Raw genomic sequence first — 19,222 nt, 5'->3', positions numbered from 1 at the left:
CATTATCCCAACAATATTTTGCTCCAAAATATAATATGCGCAATGATGTGGAATCCCTTGCATCATTTAAAAAGAGTAAAAGTTAATTTATAAGCATGAAAAAAGCAAAAAATAGTTTTTTATTCTTCATTTTTCATGGTGGGTTGGTTTCTCATGGGGCTAGGAGCAGGATAGTAGTTGGTTTGATTGATTTGAGATAACATCATGTCTGAGAGTGGGAGTGATGACAACTCTAAGTATTTAAGTTTAAGACTCTAAATATTGCAGTTCTCAGCATCCAGGAATGACCTGATACGTTTTAATTACGTGATATTTATTACTTTTGTTTTTTCAATTGTTTTTCAATCCTTACAGATTAAGATTTTGAACTCAAATCCCATGGAATCCAACAATTCATGCTATGCAAGGCTATAGTCACAAATCAAACAGATTGGGGTAACAAACTGTAAATTAAAAAGTAAATCGTGTTAGTAGTGATGGAAAGAGCAAAAATAAATAAAACAAACTGAAAAAATTCCTTATCTAAGAAAGCTGCTCCTTTCTTTGCTAGAGTTTCACTTTTTGCCCTGATTCTCTAAGAATGACTGCATGACTTCTTGAACTCAAAATCTGTTGGATTGGACTGAATATTATCTTTGAAGCACTACAAAACTTCAGCAAAAAACACAAGGGATTGAAGAGGGAGTACCTCCATTATAAACAGAAAAATTAAGTTTTAATGGCTTTTTTTACTTTCACATGAACAAACTGTGTTGTTATTTCATCACCTATCAAGTCACTGGTAAGTATGCAAGACGTATCTCAGTTTAGTGTGTCAAATACAAAAGGGTTAGCCTTTGTTTATCTAACCCTTTAAAACAAATTAATAGAATGTAAAAGAGATTTCAATAACAAGCTGATATTCAATGGTTGCATTTACAGATAGTAGTAGTAGTAGTAATAGTGTCAAATTTTTTTTGGTTGTATTCTTTTTCTTTGGGGGGGAGGGTATTTTCTATGGAAAAAATAAAATAAAACAGCAAAATTAACCCTCACTCTACAGATCTGGAAAATATATTTTCTCTAAACCGTCTCATGTATTTGTGAATTGATGCCACTGGGCATAATTAATTCAAACGGTGTATAGGGGAATGGCAGTGATTGGGAAAGGAAGATAAAAGACCCATGAAAACCTTCCAAAGGCTAGAATATCATTTGGGCTGCAGAGCGGTTTGGTCACCAACTAGCAGAAAATATTGCGTTTTTTCATAACCAGCATAGTCCTATTGTAATTTCACCCTCATGTTGTCTTGAAGCTGCTGAGAGCCTCAACTCCACTAAAGTCCCCAGTAAGGATAGAAGAGTCCTTCATACCTGATGAATTGGAGCAAAGTTATTTGTTTATTTGTTCTAGATAATAGGAATTTGTATTTCCCAAGGATTAGTCTAGGATAACTTTTGTTACAGTTGTAGAACTAATGTGCTGGGAAAAGGCAAGAATCCTTCAGACTACATATCTTATAGGCCAATTATTATCTTCTAAGTTTTGTCAAAGTGCTAAAGAATATTTTGAGTCCTTACTTTGAAAGCTGTGCACTAGCAGGACTAAAACACCATGGTGTTGAGTAAAACCTTAGATAAAGCTTTGCTCATTTATTGCTGAAGCGAATTTTGGAAAATAATCTTGACTGTAATAGTGCTTTATATATATATATATATATATATATATATATATATATATATATATATATATTGTCTTTTTGACCTCTGGACTATGTTTGACTTGTGACACACTCCTAATCCTGACTTGTAATGTTAGAATCATAAGTTGATCCAAGGATAGTACTGGTCTCCAAGATTGGTATTTACACAGAGTATTTTATTTAGTGCTTGGAATAGATGCCAAATGTGGGACATAAAAACAAAGATTACTGGGATCAATCCAACTGCTTACACAGGCTAAACAAGGATCTGAATTAAGCCTATTTATTTTTAGTTGTGCTACCTGGTATATAAGAGACTCATTTTTATCAATTCTATTGACTTTAGCTTTATTTCATATGCATACAACCTTATGCAACTCAGCAATACACTAGATGGACTACATCATAATATGAGTACATGGACATTTTTGTGTAGAATATATAGTCTGGAATATCCAATAGGATTTATTTTATATTTTATGTCTTTTAATTCTTCCTTTCACTTTTTCTTGGGGGGGGACTATGGTCCCTCAAGCATGGGTTATCATAACAGGGTAAGGAAAGGATAATGAGATTAATTTGCCTGCTTTTTTGGAATACCAAGGAACCAAGCTTCACCAGACAAAAACTGTCAGGTTGACATTTTACATTATCAGATAGAATCAGCCATCACCAATATCTCAGGAACATCTTAAAGCATATATTGAAACATGTGCATGTTGCAGGGATATTGAAAAACCAAAAGGCACTAAATGAATACTACTACAACTGCTTCAACTACTATGGCTAATATTACTACTACTGCTACTAATACTACTAGGGCTATCAAGTTGAGGTATGCAAGAAATGTTTAGTGTTACATTAAATAAAAAAAACACTATTTGCATCCAGGTTGTCAAAAGGGCACTTCAGCAATATCTTACAAATGGTTTAAAGCTTTGAATTGACTCTTTCAGGGTATCTTGAGGGAGATGTTGAACTAACAAAGAGGCATTGGGAGCACACTACTACTATTGCTATTACAAATTTGATTACTGATACTATTCATTTTTAGGGTATTAACATGAAACTTTCAGGTCTTACTGAAGAGGATGTTGAACTAACCAGAAGACAGTATACACATAATACTACTATTGATGCTACTCTTATAACTACTACTATTACTGAGGCTAAGGGTGCTAAGGTAAAACTTTTTTGGGAATATTGAATTAAAAAAGTAAGTGAATAGTAAAAATACACAAAACAATAGCCTACTTAAAAAAAAAAAACTAAGATACAAACTGAGCAATGCTGAAGCACTAGACAATATTTTTTAACAATATTGACAGCTTTGAACTGGGCTATTAAACACCAAGATCTTACTGCCTTTAGACTACTCAGTGTTTATAAAAAGTAATGCATTATTGAAGAAGTTTGTTAAAAGTAAACACTAAAACTAAGATAAAGAAAATTAAATAAAAAATTTTAATTCAATAGTTTTAATTTAATTTTAAATGCCAAAAACCAACATATTTGACACCTTTCTACTTCATAACTATAAAAAATTAGATCTTTTTCAAAGTGACAACCAGATAAATATAATCACTCCTGGAAAAAGAAATGAAAATAAAACACAAAAATGTATTTATTCAGGGGGAAAATACAGGAATTCCCAGCATTCTATTCAGAGCAAACATTTCTGATTATATTTGCTTCTTATATCAGTGCTTGGGTACTCTTTCAATGCAAGCAAAAGTTGACAGCATATTTTTTACTGAAATTGCCCCTTATTAAGAAGCTTTCTATAATTATATGAACTTTCTTGTGCACTAATTACTAATAAACAAATACAAACTTAGGATCACCACAAAAAGCTAATTCTTTGATTGAATGTTATCAATAGTTAGGATTTTATACTTTGTTATTTACAAGAATCATTATTTACTTGCCATTCATTACTATGAAGAACTTTTTGTTTTTTGTTGCACTAACCAAATCATATTGAATAGTAGTAGTATTAATTTATTAACCAAAGGAAATAACACAGACAAAATCAATCGGTAGCACACCAAAAGCGTTGCTTGCGAGGGTGTGTTACTAACAAAAAGAACAAAAAATAGAAGAAAAAAAGAACAAAAACAGAAAAACAATGAGTTAATCTAAAATGAGCAGAAAGGTGAAACCGTGTACCAAGAAAAAAAAATTTATATAAATAACTCATACACAATCAAACAACATAATATCATGATCCCGAAGCAAAAAAAGAAAACAAAAGAAAAAGAAACAATAAACAATTATTTTCAATACTAAATCAATCAATCTCAATCTATTTCAAAGGTATACCTACCAAGAAACCCCACACGCAGCACAGCCTTAAATTGCTTAATGGGCAATTCTTTAATACTTGGAACAAGCTTATTCCATAGCTTAGCCCCTCTATAAATAATTGAAAAAGCAGTCCTACTTGAAACTAGGCGAGGAACCTCAATATCTCCACTTGTTCGAGTTCTATGATCATGAATATTAGACCTATCCCGAAAACTTCCTGTAAAACATTCTGGAACGCATCCATAATGGTACTTATACATAAAAACCAGTGTATAAAAATCACGCAATCTGGCTGCAGGCATTATATTTATCATACTATACGTTGACCTGACCAAATCCCGGTTCCCTATTTGACAAAGTGATCTAATGGCATTATTCTGCAGTACATGGATTGGGCAAAGTATTGAGGGGAATGTCCCAAGCCATACAGACGAGCAATACAAAATATACGGATGAATCAGAGAAAAATATAATATCCATATAACATTTGAAGGAAATAAATGTTTTAGTTTACGGATAATTCCTAAATTCCGCGATAATATTCTACTTATAGCTTTTACATGGCACTTAAATGATAAAATTTCGTCAAAAATAATCCCAAGGTACTTAACGGACTTTGACTGCTTAACAATTCCCTTTGGTGTAGCTATTTCCATAATCCAAGGATAATAATTTGGGGACCATGAAAAAATAACAAAATTTGACTTATTTATATTTAGGTCAAGGCGGTTTATCTTCAACCAAAGACATGTCATAGTCATTGCTGCATTAATTGTTGAGGTAAGTTGTTGTTCAGTTGAGGCAACACACATCAATGTCGCATCATCAGCAAATAAGGGTGTAGTGATCCTGGTTCCCAAAGGTGCAGGATTCACTATATCCCCTATTCTAGAAGTAGTTGCAACAGCATTTGGCAGATCATTTATAAAAATCAAAAAAAGAGTAGGCCCTAACACAGAACCCTGGGGGATACCATATTTAACAAGACTCTTACTTGAAGAAAATCCATTAATGTGAACATAATGCTCTCTATTTTGGAGATAATCACAAATCAAAGCTAAAGTAGCCCCTCTTAGTCCATAAAATTCACATTTTCAAAGTAGTAATTGGTGGTCAACAGTGTCAAATGCCTTAACCAAATCAAGAAACAGACCCGCTACTCTAAGCTTATTATCAAGAGCTCCATTGATTATTGAAGTTATATATGATAATGCCATCTCTGTGGTTCTCCCTTTTCTGAAGCCAAATTGAATTGGATTTAACAGATTATGCAGTTCCAAATGATCATAAACTCTAGTGTTAATACACTTTTCTAGCAGTCAAGAAATAACAGGTAAGACTGAGATAGGCTGATAATTTCCTATATCATTCTTATTACCGCCTTTAAAAACAGGGGTAATCTTAGCAATTTTCAAGCAATCAGGAAACGTTCCCTGTTTCAAGCACAAATTAATGAGAGAAGTAAGAATATCAGCAACATAAGGAAATGCTATTTTTAACACCAGAAGATTGAGTGAATCACTACCTGCCGATGTATTTTTCATCCCAAAGATAATTTTCTCTACTTCATCACGAGAGAAGGGTCTCATATACATAGAAATATCAATTGGAGTCATCATAAAAAATTCCAAGGGAGGATCATCATCAGAAGATACTATACGGGAAGATAAATCTACGCCAATATTAGCAAAATGTTTGGAAACAGCATTACATATCTCTTCGGGTTCCTTCGTTGGTAGGCCATTCTGCATTACTACTTCATCGGGAATAATAGAGTTTTCTGTCGATATCACACTTTTAATTATTTTCCATGTTTTTGCAGGGTTACCACAAGTCTCAGTGAATTTATTTACGAAATATTTTTTTTTTGCATTTCTCAGTAATTTATTCAGGGCATTTCTATAATTTTTATAAATTCTTAAGCAGATCGGATCATTTCCATTATTTATGGAAATCTTTTATATAGTAAATTCATAAATAGTAAAACTATGACAGTTCATATAACTGACTTACCAATAAAATTAATATACCATTAGATGCCTTTTTTTATATTGTTTATAACAACAAAAAACAACAACAACAACAAATCCATGTGGCTGTATAAATTTGAACCCTAGATATATATGTATTAAACTGTGAGATAAAACTGTTTTTCTTTGTTTTTTGCATTTTTCCCTGGTCTTGTGTTACCCTAGGTGTTGATTTAAGGGACCTACCTCAGTGCTGTGATCGATATATTTAGACTTTTGGGCAATTCATTTTATTTTCAATTCTCCAGGGAATTGCACATCTTCCCGTTCTTCATTATTTACCTATACAGTGTTGCCGGTCTAAATTTGCGAAGTATCTGTTTTGTTTTTTTATAAAGCCACAGATTACGTAAGCTGAATCGTTTATTTTCTGCATTTGGGGAACCCTGTGCAGAAGAGAGCGATAACAAACACGAAGAGCCGTGAGCGTGTCCGAAAGCTCAAGTAGGCAGAATTAATTTCACATCCGTCTGGAATTCTTCGAAGAATTCTCAGTCCGGACTAGAATTTCATCTGTAATTATCGCAGGGTTATGACGTCAAAAAACCCTACGAAAGATTCTACGAAATTGCAGCATTTATCTGAGGTTTTTTAGAAGAAACTAAAGAAAGATAGTGGCGATCCATATCCAAGCATAAGGAAGACCAGAGCATAAGGAAGAAAGGTCTGTTTCCAGAGAGATTTCAAATTCCAGAAATGTGTGATAAAAAAAACTTCCAATGTAAGTGGCTAAGAATATCTCAGTTAAAAAAATAATCATTTGTGATCAGCAGATTTTAGATTATTATCATTAAGTATGTAGATCTTCACCTCGTTCTTTGATCATAGAGCTTTAATTTTATGATAACTGCTAAATACAATGATCATTGACTTCTTGTTTTGTTATTCTTGAAGCAAAAAAATTAAGCTGTTTCAAACAAAGAGAAAACATAAAATTTCTCATGCCCTGCTAAAGGTTATCTCTAAGCAGAGTGATAACATATCAGCAGTTGTTGATAGTTGTTTAATAAAGTGATTGTTAATATTCTAGTTGAGTGACTTCTTGTTATCTCACAGAGGGGTAAGGTTAAGAAAATGAAACTTTCAGGGGTGGGTCTACAGGCTAAAGTATATCCTGGGAAGGAGTTCTAGAGTACCCACCTCCACTCTTCCCTCTAGAGAGCCCTGAAATTCGCCTACATGACAGGTTTGACAGTTTTAACAGGTTTGTCAAAATTGAAATTTTGACAAAACAACATTTTATCTTAATTTTTAGTTACCTGTTGCTTTTTCTCTGCCTTTAGTTCTGAAAATGCAATTCCTGTTATGAGTAGAATTCTGAGCCATATCAATGTTTTTTTTTCAAAATTTAGGAAATGTATTGGCATATCTTTAAAACCTTATAAATTTAGATTCAGCAAAGTTGTGAAGCTGAAAACAATTTTGTTGTACTTCATTCAAGCAGAAGATCTATTTTGCAGTATTTCACTTTTATAACGCATACTTTGAAGGTCATCAAAGGTCAGGGCCCTCTAGAGAGAGAAGGAGTAGAGGTAGGCACTTCAAAATACCTTCCCAGGACATTCTTTAGCCTGTAGATGCATCCCTGGAAGTTTCATTTTCCTAACATAACCCCTTTTTGAGATAGCAAGAAATCAATCAACTAGAATTTTACCAAGTGATTTTCTTTCAAGTAAAATTGATCTGCCCTAAATACGGTGATAATCCTGTCTTCAAGCAATCATCACATTAAAGCTGCAAACCCATTGTTAACATCACAATGCAAATAAGGTGAAGTAGCAGTATAATTCACTAAGTATCAGTGCAGTATTAGCATTTTAACCATGGTCTAGCTCCTTTAGAATTATGTTAGAATTATGTTTGAGTAACCTGATGTGAGCTACCTCTTCTAATCAGGACAGGGCTTTAAACTAATTTCCCAGGGATGAAAAATATGGTAGCTTTTCCTTTAATTACATATATTTAACTATATTGTGTATCAGACACAAATTTATTTTAAAGCTTTTTGGTCTAAAGGATTTTTTTTTAACTTGGTCAAATATCAAAGACAGCACCTTACCTATGCTTGAAATTAAAATAAACAAATCTGATAAATTCTAGTAGGATCCAATTTGGTGATATTTTGCTATGTACATTTTTTCCATCTTTCATTTAAATTTTTATACTCCTTTCACTGACTTCAGCAAATCAACAAAAAATTCTACTTTTTGTTTATAGAAGCCCCTCCTGTTTCCCTATTTGACCTAAGGTCAATGAAAAAAACTTAAAAGCCTTATCTTTTTTTGACTTAGGGTCATAGTCTCAGAATTTCAATCAAACAGATGGATGGACAAATAGATATTGCAATGTCTGTGTTATCTATAGCTAACACATTTGATCCCAGAAAAGATTTAACAAATCTTATCATTGACACATCAAATTTAGCATGCTGATGAACCTGATATTTGCCTTGTAGTGTCTTTATCAAAAATAAAAAAAAAGTCTTTTATTTTTGCTGTTTAAGATGTTTATGATTTTACTGAATGTTATACTTGAGTGTGGGTGTGTGCTAGGATTAACAATGCTTATGACAGCAAAGGTCCTTCCATGTGTGGCACCACAGAGTGTTGAATCCCTGACCCTTAACTCCTGAGTCAACTGTCATATTTGACATATGTGAAAAAATGTATTTATTTTTTTTTTTGCTCCTAAAGGTGTGATTGAAAATAGTCAGAGCTTTGGGGTGTGAATCCCCTTATTTGTCCTGTTTGAAGGAGGCTAGTACTGTACTTGCAATTTTCATAGTTTCTTGTTAATCTTATAATCTCAACTTTTGCAATTTTCTTGTTTCTTTACCACTTCTATGGTATTCTATGAACCTGTTCTTGTTCTTTGTAATATGCCTTTACTGTATTTGGGATATACCTGTATAGACTTCTCTTTGATACTCTACAATAGCATCCTCATTTAGATCAGGTTGCATGTAGCTTTTTCTAAATGTTGTGAAGTCTCTTAAGTCACTTTTACCTGATGCTTTCCCCACTGTTTTTAGTTGGTCAAGAAAAATCCAAAGAAAGTTCCCATTGAAAAGAGCCCAAAAGTAAGATTGAATTTGTCAAAGCTTGAAGGTTTGCCCCTTCAGTCTGTTAAAAAAAACAGATTCATAATTGAAGCTTTGTTCATTTCAATCTTAAGAGTGACCTACAATTTGTGACAATTCATTAAATTGTTATAAAGGGATACTTTTATTTATTTATTTGTCTTGTTTGAATTCTAAATGATTGTTTTTTAATCTTTAAATTGATTTGTACTTATGTTTGATAAGTTTAAAAGAAAGCTTATATGGCCAAGTCAGTAGGCCAGTAAAGGACCAGGTGTTCCTTTAGCCACGAAGTACAATAGGAAGCTAGGGGCCAGCCATCCTATGCTTTTGCATGCCCTTCCTGCTCCACATTTCTTTAGGTAACCTTTTAAAGTTGGGCCAATTCTAGCCAAGCTGACAGAGTCACATCACTGATCCCTGTCCAAAACCAAATAAACTGGTAATGCCAGGAATTAAACCTGTGCCCTTTGGACAAGGATTCTCAAGCTAGAGAGCCAGCCACTTAGGAAAGAACACAAATGTGACCACAGAACAACAATTGTTTGAAAAAAGAAAATATTGAAAAACAACTCAAGTCATAGTTGCTACCCATAAACAATATGCATTTTATTTAAACAAAGTAAATTTAAGACAGGTATCAACAAAACTCCATCAGGAATTGTATTTACTTAAGATACAACAAGCAATATGAAAGCTTAGTTCTGTGATATTCTAGTCTTGAAATAATGCAAAATAAGAAAAAATTATATTTCCTATTTGTTTTCCACAAGCTCATTTGAGACTGCAATATGCCCATAGTGCACTTATAAACTCTCTGAAATGCTTTTAACGGAAAGAATTGTAAAGACAATTGTTCTGATCAGCAAAAAAATATTAACATAACTCTCTAAACTTGGCACTTTTTAAGACAACTTTTTAGCAAAGCAAATTCAAAACATAAGAATTCAGCTAAAAGTTGGTGAAATATATGACAGATCTTATTGGTCTAAATAATCAATGCCTATAAAAACAACAGTTTTCTATTCTGAATTCTTTGTGTTTCTGATTCTTAGCAGCAGCTTGGCAACAGACAATCTCAGTTCTATTAGCCTACTAGATATGGTCTAGATGGTTATGGAGACATTTACATTTTATTTTCTCTAGAGGTATATTTAGCGCATAAGTGGATATGTACTATGTTACAAATCTAATGATCACCCAATTTGTATGACCACTAGATTTCAAGGGCCAGAGAAAATTTGATCCTTGAATCTAGTGATGACCTTCGATCTTGATTGACATTATAAGAAAGTCTTGGGCCTTACTTATTGTTAGGCATAGGCCTACCAAAGACTATGGTAAATGCTAGATATACCCAGTGTCTGACCTAAGCTATACAAAATCTTGACAATTGTGCATGCATTAGGCCTATCTGTAGGAGAAAAATTGCTCCTCCATCAGACAGAGCAAAAACATGTCCAGTACTTTAATTTGCAGTAGTAGCAAAGTGATTAAGAGCTACATAGAAGCTGTTTTCAATCTGATGGTTGATTTCTGTTTCTTCTCCTACTACTGAGTTGCTGTTGAGTAGAGATTTGAGCTTCAAAGAACAAATGACGAAAACAGCTTTCGGACTGAGTATTCAGAATTAACCCTGCATCTGGATGCAGCATTCTTTGTGAAATAAGCTTTCGGACACGGTCCGTATTGGTACCGGCGGGATATTCATCCTTAAACTGCTGGGGATAGGCGATTTGAGTATCCGCGCTTCCCACAGGTCCCCCAAGTTCCGAAAACCCCGTGATAAATTGATATCTGTTGGCTGAAAAGCTTTTTTTTTCCCGCATTTTTTTCCAGCGATTTTTTCTCATATCATGCCGCCACCTAGCGAAATTAAGGCCACATCAAGTAGAAGACCAAAAAGGACTCATATAAGTCCGAAAAAAGGATCCGACAATTGTCTTGCCTGCAATATTGCATTAGAAAATGATTCTTATGCCATTCTTTGTGATGGGTGTGACAAGTGGATATGTACCGAGTGTCTAGACATGCCTGAACCTGAATATCTGCTTATCACGAAAATCTCCCGACGTGTAGATATTTGTATCAAGTGCCCAGCATGTAAATACGGATCAACATCTGTTAATACTCAAAATCCTAGTGTTGAAAATATTGTAAAAGCTACAATAGATAGCATGAAAAATGAGATTATTGATAAAATCCCATCTCAAGCAGCCTTTCAAGAAATTGTCCAAGCATCTCTAAAAGACTTGGAAACATCATTAAAAGCTGAAATCTCACAAACTGTCAGGGAGATAAAATCACATGTGTCAGCACTGGAAACCCGGGTGTCCGAAAAATGCTCACTCTCTGAAATGTGTTCCGAAGTCTAGACGGTAGTTCTTCAAGAGACAACAAGCATCAAAGCCAATCTTACCCAGAATCTTGATAGTGAGATCCAGCGCCACTTTTCTGAAGAAATGGACAGACACCGTAGAGCCCTTAACATTGTTGCGTTTGGGATCCCTCTGCAACCCAATGACCAACTATTCATCAAGTCTTATATTGATCAAAAGTATAAGCTCAGAGACGTTCACATCAATAATGTGAGAAGACTTCCGATCCCTACTAACTCTCTGCCATCTGCACTCCCTCCTCCTGTCCTTTTTACTGTCACAAGCCTGGACATCAAAAGGTCAATCATCAACCGCTCCCGTGAGCTCCACGAGGATATACAATTTCGTGGTGACGCATCCAAGACAGAGAGAAACAGGAGGAAGGCTTTAGTTAAGGAGTTGAAAAGAAGAATAAGCTCAGGTGAGCCCAACCTCATGATCTTCAAGGGCCAAATCGTTCCAAAAAACGAGGCTGCTCATCGCAGTTGGGAAGCGCCACCCCGGTCCCCTCCAAAGCAATCCACGATGGAAACCTAGTTATATCATCGCATCCTCATGTAAATAGTTTTGTTTCCCCAGTGCTTCGTTTTGATAAATCGTCAGTTGATATTTCTTGTGAAGCTTCATCCAATCCTTCTCCAAATGTTTCCCATGTCGATTTAAGAGCTATTTCTGCTAATGTTAATTCAAATCTTATATCTAATAATTCGCTCGTGTCATGTCAGATTTCAGTGGATTCAAGTTTTTCAAGTACTATATCTGATATTACCTCTGAGTCTCAACAGCCAAATTTCCTGAGTCAGAAGCCCCTTTCTGAAAATACTTTCCGTGTTCTTTCAAGCAATGTTGACTGTCTGACAAATAAGCTTCTAGAATCCGAAGTGCTTCTTAGGGAGGAAGCAGCAGATATTGCGAGTTTTGTTGAATTGTTACCGAAACATAGATTTTTGGCGGTTACTGAAACATCCCTACAGATCTCGGGATATCAACTATTTAGCAACTTGGGGCATTCAAATTGTCGAAGAGGAGTTGGTGTTTATGTAAGAGATGCTATCCAGGTTAGTGTTGTAAATCCTACTATGCTTGATATATCTTTGATAGAAAGTGTATGGCTTGATATCTCCATTGCTAATAAAAATTTGCGTCTTGGGTGCGTTTATTGAAGTCCAAGTGCTCCTTCCCTTGAAGATAGTGAATTGGCCCTCAAAACTATCATTGATGAAATGACATCTTCAATTTCCCTTCCTAGCTCATTTGAGTTAATAATCACAGGAGATTTTAATTTTCCTGCAATTGAGTGGGTTGAAGGAACTGGACATATTTCATCTAATAGTAGAGACTTACCTTTTTTATCTTGCCTATCATCAGACTATCTTCATCAGACTATCGATAAGCCTACACCCTATAGAGCTGATCAGAATCCCTCGCTGTTAGACCTTGTCATTTTGCGTGATACTGATTCCCTCATTCGTAATGATTATTTACCGCCAATTGCTAGTAGTGACCACCTAGTTATTCTGTCTGTGTTGTCCCTAAATAGTCGTCCTCAACCTAAATTTCGTCCTCAACCTAAATTTTGTCCTCAGACTTTCACCGACTATGAGGCAATACAGCAGGAACTTTCATCTGCAAACTGGTCAATGCTTATCACCAGTGACATCAATGAGTCATGGCTAAATTTCAAAAAAACTCTTCTTGCTCTTGAAAAGAAACATTCCAGGGTTATTTTTAGGAAGTTATTTTTACGAGTTACTTCAGAGACATGCTTGTCAAACCTAAGACTAGAATCAAAATGAACACCAAGGTCACGGACATTTTCAACAGGTAAGATTGAATGTCCAGCAAGATGGTATTGGTAACTTTGTTCTACTTTGCCGAAGTAATGGACAACCCTACACTTATTTTCGTTGACAAACATGGAGTTGGCATTGCACCAATTGTGCACTGCATCCAAGTCTTTTTGAAGCAACGAAGCTTCATCTGAATTTGTCAAGGAGCGGTAGAGCTTTACATCATCTGTGAACATTTTAATTGTGGAATGGTGGACAACAAGAGGCAAGTCATTGATGAAAAGGCAGAAAAGTACTGGACCAAGGCAACTACCTTGTGGAACGCCATTTAAAACTATCTCAGCAGAGGACAAAGCATCACTTACAATCACTTTCTGCGTCCTGCCTGTTAGATAATCACCAATCCAATTCAACGTTCTGGCACCAAGGTGATATACCTCACACTTTTGAAGTAAAAGCGGAATGGAAATTTTATCAAACGCCTTAGAAAAATCTATATAGATGCAATCAAACCTGAGACCTTCATCTGCCATCCTATGGAAGTCAGTAATTACTTCCAAAAGCTGTGTATTACATGAACGTTTTTTACGGAATCCGTGTTGAGATGGATGCCAAAGAAGATTCGATTCGAAATAATTTTGTATTCTCTTGACAATTAGTTTTTCCATAACTCTGGAAAAAATTGAAGTGTTTGATATTGGTCTATAGTTTTTAAATTGCGTTTTTGTGCCACTTTTATACAGGGGTTTAATTATTGCTTTTTTCCATGCCAAAGGGCAAGTACCAGACGCCAGACACAGATTATACAAATGTGTCAGTGGTTCAGTGAGTACTGTTGCAAGCTCTCGGATCATATGGTTTGAAAATTCATGAATATCTGGTGATTTATTTGTGTCAAGATGCTTCAAGACCTCAAAAACTTGTTGATCATCAAATTCAGAATCATCAAAATCTATTCTGAAATTGGTAGAAAAATTAGGATCAATAGGAGTTTTATTGTGAGGTCGTGTAAAAACAGATGAAAAAAGTTTATTAAAATGTTCAGCTTATTCATTATCATCGTCTATATTTGTCTGTGTTTCAGGGTCAGTGAATGAAGTTGAGGATGGGGACTGTGATGTCTGGTTTTTTCTTAGATATTTCCAAAGCCTTTTTGGGCAACTTTGAGCTGATGCAATGACAGAAGATTCAAGTGCCTCACGATTTGACCGAAGAAGCCTAGTTGCTCTATTTCTTGCTCTTTCATATCTTATCCATGACTCAGTGCTTCTTATTTTAATATACTCACACCACCGATAATTTTTTTCGCTAATAGCTTGTAGAATTTCTCGAGGAAGAGTTTGCCTATTTTTATAGAGCCGACTATAAGCTATAGTCGGAATAAATTTGTTTTGACCCACTACCAAAGCCTCATGAATCAGCTCAAATACTTCATTAACATTGTATTTATTTTCCCTCAACTCTTCCGTGATACATAGTGATAAAATGAAATTTCGGAAAGACTCATAATCGCCTTTAGTGTAATTATATTTAAGAGTCTGTTTTTGAGGAGTAGGATCATCACCTGAAGATTTTAATGACAGTTTAAGAACAGTGTGATCACTTTTTCCTAATGGAGGTAGAATTTCAATATTTCTAACATCATCAGGAGATTTTGTTATTACCAAGTCAAGGACAGAAGGATTCGAATCATCCCGAAATCGTGTAGGCTCCTGAATGTGTTGGCATAGGTACGTGTCCTGCAATTTTTGAAGGAAATGATGCTCAAATGACTGATTAGAAAGCGAGGTTATTTGATTTTTCCAATCAATGGAGGGTAGGTTAAAATCACCCACCACTAATACCCTTGAACTAACTGTTGAAACATTGTGAAGATACTGTAATAAATTTGCATTATTATTTGGAGATAGCTCATTAACACTAGGACTTCTATACACTGCAACAATTTTAATACTATTTGTAGACCTAGGAAATTTTAAATCAACCACCAAACATTCATTAATACTCAGTGCTAAAGGATCATTTACTTCTGTATACTTAAGCAACGAATGAACATAAACAAAAATTCCACGTTTATAGTTAGTATTCACTAATAAAGTATAACCTTCAACCTGTTGAAAATATGCATCTGGGTGTGCACAATTCTTAGGCAAAGATTCAGTAATAACAACAACATGAGGCTTATGCACTGACATCAATGACTGTAGTTCTTCAACTTTATTTGATAAAGTATCTGCGTTGGTGTAGAGCACAAGGAAATTATTGTTCCATAACTGCTTCCCTAGGGATTTGCGAGCTATTTTCACCTCGAAAAGAGCTTATCTTTACAAGTTCTAGACCACCTTTTCCATCTTTAATTTTCCAACCTGATTCTCCTGCTGTCACTTTTTGGTTAAGTTCCTCTTTCAGAGCATTATACCTTTTCTTTTGAGCAAGTTCCAGTTTTGTGCGATCATTAGAAAAGTTAAAAGTCGGGTATGAGGATTTTATGGTGTTCAGGTTACCACTCAAGAAGAAAGAAGCAGCATCACGTTCTATGGGGCTACGGAAAAACAGTTTGATCAGACGGCATTTTCCATTATTTAGTCTTCCCAAACGAACTGTAAATGAAAATTTGACTGGGCAATTCTGCAAAATTACTTGATTCAGGAGCTTTAAATCAACCTCATTTTGACTTTTCTTAGTACTACAGTTTGGATCCTCTTGAAGTCCAAATACAACTAAATTTTTTTGCTTCATGACTAAATCTTCTACAATATTATTGGCTGTTTCTTTGCTTTTTATTTCATTTTTCAATTTTTCACTAAGGTTATCAAATTTGACTTTGAGCGATGTAGTGGCGTGCTTCTTTACATCTTCAACAGAAAATTTGGCAGATACCTCTTTTTCTTTCTGTGATAATCGATCACTTATTGGTTTCAGTAGTTTTTCAAATTTATCTTGAAGCTTAGTTTCGATTGTTGAAAATGAACACCTAATTTCACTCTTTATTATGTCTTTGATCTCACTGGGTGTTATTCCTTGAGTTCCAGAGCCTTTTTGCTTGCAAATAGGACAATGCCAGAGTGACCCAAGACGACGTGTCATCTTGTTAAACAAATCATACTCTGACTTGCTCATTTCAATGCATTCAATGCACAACCATGCATCACACATATCGCATGAAAGGGCACAACTATCATCCTTTAGCCCAATATCACATGCTTTGCAGCAATCTAGATCTTTTCTTGGTGATTGTCTCTGACGTTTGCTGCTCATTTCTGTATCCAGCCAGACTACTACAGTGCTTTTTTGAAAAATATGATAACACTGCGCAGGGACGGAATTCAAAATATGTTACAAGCGTGCTTTTGTTGAAATGCAGTTTTTATTGTCAATATAAGTATCACTAAACGTAATCAAAAATGCTGAGATCACATTCAATTACTTTTGAGCAGATGCTGAAACAATGAAAAACGGCTGAAACAACCTGTTCTATGGCGTTACGGAAATGTAGCATTGGTAACTGCAAACTTTATAATTTTGGAAGAATAAGAAGCGTTTCGTTTGTTTTGATCATGGGTGCGTTGCTGTTGGCACAACAGCAACAGCAACGCTTAAAGAAATTTATAATAAAAGTTCTTGTGATATTTACCCAGATTTATCAGCAGTCAGTTGAACCAATCTTATACCAAACCATCTTCTAGACAACACTATAGTGTTTTTTTGTGGATGGTGAAGTCCTCCCTTTGAAAGAGTGGCAGACAGTCTGGTTTTATATTATCAATTTTTCCCTTCTTTTTTTTGATTGTATTAAAGCTTATTCCAATAGGCAATGCATAGAACACCACCTAAAAAAATCCCCCCTGACCCTACCCCAAGTACCACTGAAAACATTCAACCCCTTGGCTGGTCAAGTCAACTTTCTCAAAGCTCACATGAGGGGTCATTGAATAATACAATGGTGGAAGTCGGGGCGTATGTCACAATACAGGATGAGACTGAAAATGAATTTCAAGAGGTCCTATCAAGAAACTCAAAAAAAAGGAAAAAGATTTCACCAATCAAAAATAATACCCCTTCCCATAATCCAACATTCCCCTCACAAAACCTTGGAATTTACTTAAAAATCACTCCAGATACCCCCTTTGAGATAAAAAAGGTAGCTCTTTTGAGGGTTGCAATCTTTAAAATGTTAAAATCAATGTTTTCATTAAACATTAACCGTGATGGATCTCTGCTAATAGCCCTTCAAGATTCTAAATCAGCAGACATATTACAGAATTCAAAATCTCTTCTTAACATACCAATAAAATCTGTTCTCTGGTCCCCAAAGCAAAACCCAACTAAAATAGTAGTGTATAACATCCCTCCAGAAATTCCTATTCAGGATCTAAAAGAAGGACTCTCTGACAGAACTGGTAACCCAATCCCAGTAGCTGATGTAACCCAATTGGGTAAACCAGATGCCAATGGCCAAAAGTTAAGCAAGTCTTTCTTATTCACACTAAGAGAAGAAAATAATAACCTGGATCAGATATTCCTATTTGGACAAAGGAAACCCCACAAGCCCTACAAGCCAAAACCTATCCAATGCCAAAAATGTCTAAGACTAGGACACACAAAAAACACATGCAGTGAAACATTACATGAATGCAATTCTTGTAAAAACTCCCACCCCACTGGAATGATAAATTGTAAAAACAATCAGCCAAAATGTATCAACTGCAATGGTCCCCACGATTCTACTAATAAAACTTTATGCCCTGTATATAAAAAACGAGCACTAACACTCCAAATAGCAACAGAAAAAAACATACCTTACCCTTTTGCAGCAATGGAAGCAAATGCAGCTCAATCACACCTGACCAAAAACTTTATGAAACCACCCAACCCTCTCACCCACAGACCAACCATTCTACCAAAAGCATCAAGCACCCCCAATAAGACTCCTTCCTCAAAGCAACCAAGCTCACATTCCTATAAGAGAGGTTCACCCTGGACAAACCTTCCAGCCTCTACAAGTAATGATAGAATATCAGAATGGCCACCTCTCCCGAGTAGAAATGAATCAGAAGTATTAACGGGTATTAATCAAATTATCAACAAAAAGCCAGATGAATATCCAAATGAATTAACACCTAACATGTGCCTATTTATACTAAATTCTAATGCAGTACAGTCAATGAACCTAAAACAACCACAAAAAGCAAAAATAATAAGCGAATTGGCAAAGTTGTACCTACCCAATCACATGCATATCCAAGCAAAAAAAGATCTTGCTCTGCTCCTAGCAAAGCTAAAGATTGATACACAGCAAAATGAAAATTAAAACAACAAAGCAGCATATTTCAATACTTCAGTGGAATGTAAGATCACTTTCAGAAAATAAGTTAAATGAACTTTTATCTTTTATGAATAAAAATTCCATTGATATTGCTTGCCTTCAAGAAACCCATTTGACTAATAACCAACAAACAAAGTTTCCAGGATATACTATCCTGAGAAAGGATAGGTCTTCTCAGAGAAAAGGAGGTGGCGTAGCTATAATTTTAAATAATAATATTAAATTCTGCGGTATTAATTTCCCAGATTTTTCAAATGATGTTGATGTTATTGGCATCAATGTTTGGATAAATAATACAAAAACATACATATTAAGTCTTTATAACCCCAATGGCCAGACTACAGATGCCGTGGATTTTTTCACTTATATTACTAATTCTAATATGCTAAAAAACATAATCATCTGCGGGGATTTTAATGCCCACAGTCTTCTGTGGGGGGATAAGCCAGCAAATAAAGCTGGTAAGCTCATTGAAAGATTGATTTCAAATAATGCCGATTTAGCAATTGCTACCCCTCCTAATCTAAATACATATTTTAACCCCAAAAGTGGTAAATTTTCAACTATTGACCTACAAATTGTTTCAATAAATATACTAAACAAAATTTATATTAAGAAAATTGAAAATCT

The 19,222-nt window shown here is 34.9% G+C and overlaps 3 protein-coding genes across 5 annotated transcripts in view; all 3 read right to left on the bottom strand.

The window, feature by feature from the left end:
• The window catches only part of LOC136033042 (post-GPI attachment to proteins factor 3-like), an 84,627-nt gene extending 78,308 nt beyond the window's left edge, over positions 1-6,319 (bottom strand). For 2 of the 3 annotated variants that reach the window (XM_065713615.1, XM_065713616.1), the window contains exon 1: positions 6,206-6,319. The gene's annotated coding sequence lies outside the window, so the exon portion shown is untranslated. The remainder of the gene's footprint in view (positions 1-6,205) is intronic. The other variant, XM_065713611.1, reaches the window with a different exon arrangement.
• LOC136032585 (uncharacterized) lies at positions 5,309-5,740 on the bottom strand. Its single transcript, XM_065712855.1, has one exon. It carries the CDS (start codon positions 5,738-5,740, stop codon positions 5,309-5,311), a length of 432 nt encoding a protein of 143 aa, XP_065568927.1.
• A 7,993-nt stretch (positions 6,320-14,312) lies between the features above and the next one.
• Positions 14,313-15,461, bottom strand: LOC136032584 (uncharacterized). Its single transcript, XM_065712853.1, has one exon. It carries the CDS (start codon positions 15,459-15,461, stop codon positions 14,313-14,315), a length of 1,149 nt encoding a protein of 382 aa, XP_065568925.1.
• Positions 15,462-19,222: the final 3,761 nt, after the last annotated feature.

This window comes from Artemia franciscana, chromosome 11 (assembly GCF_032884065.1).
Source record: "Artemia franciscana chromosome 11, ASM3288406v1, whole genome shotgun sequence".
In the NCBI taxonomy this organism is placed as follows: Eukaryota; Metazoa; Arthropoda; class Branchiopoda; order Anostraca; family Artemiidae; genus Artemia; species Artemia franciscana.
The sequence above is the reverse complement of the archived record's forward strand: the minus strand, read 5'-3'. Positions and strand labels throughout refer to the sequence as shown.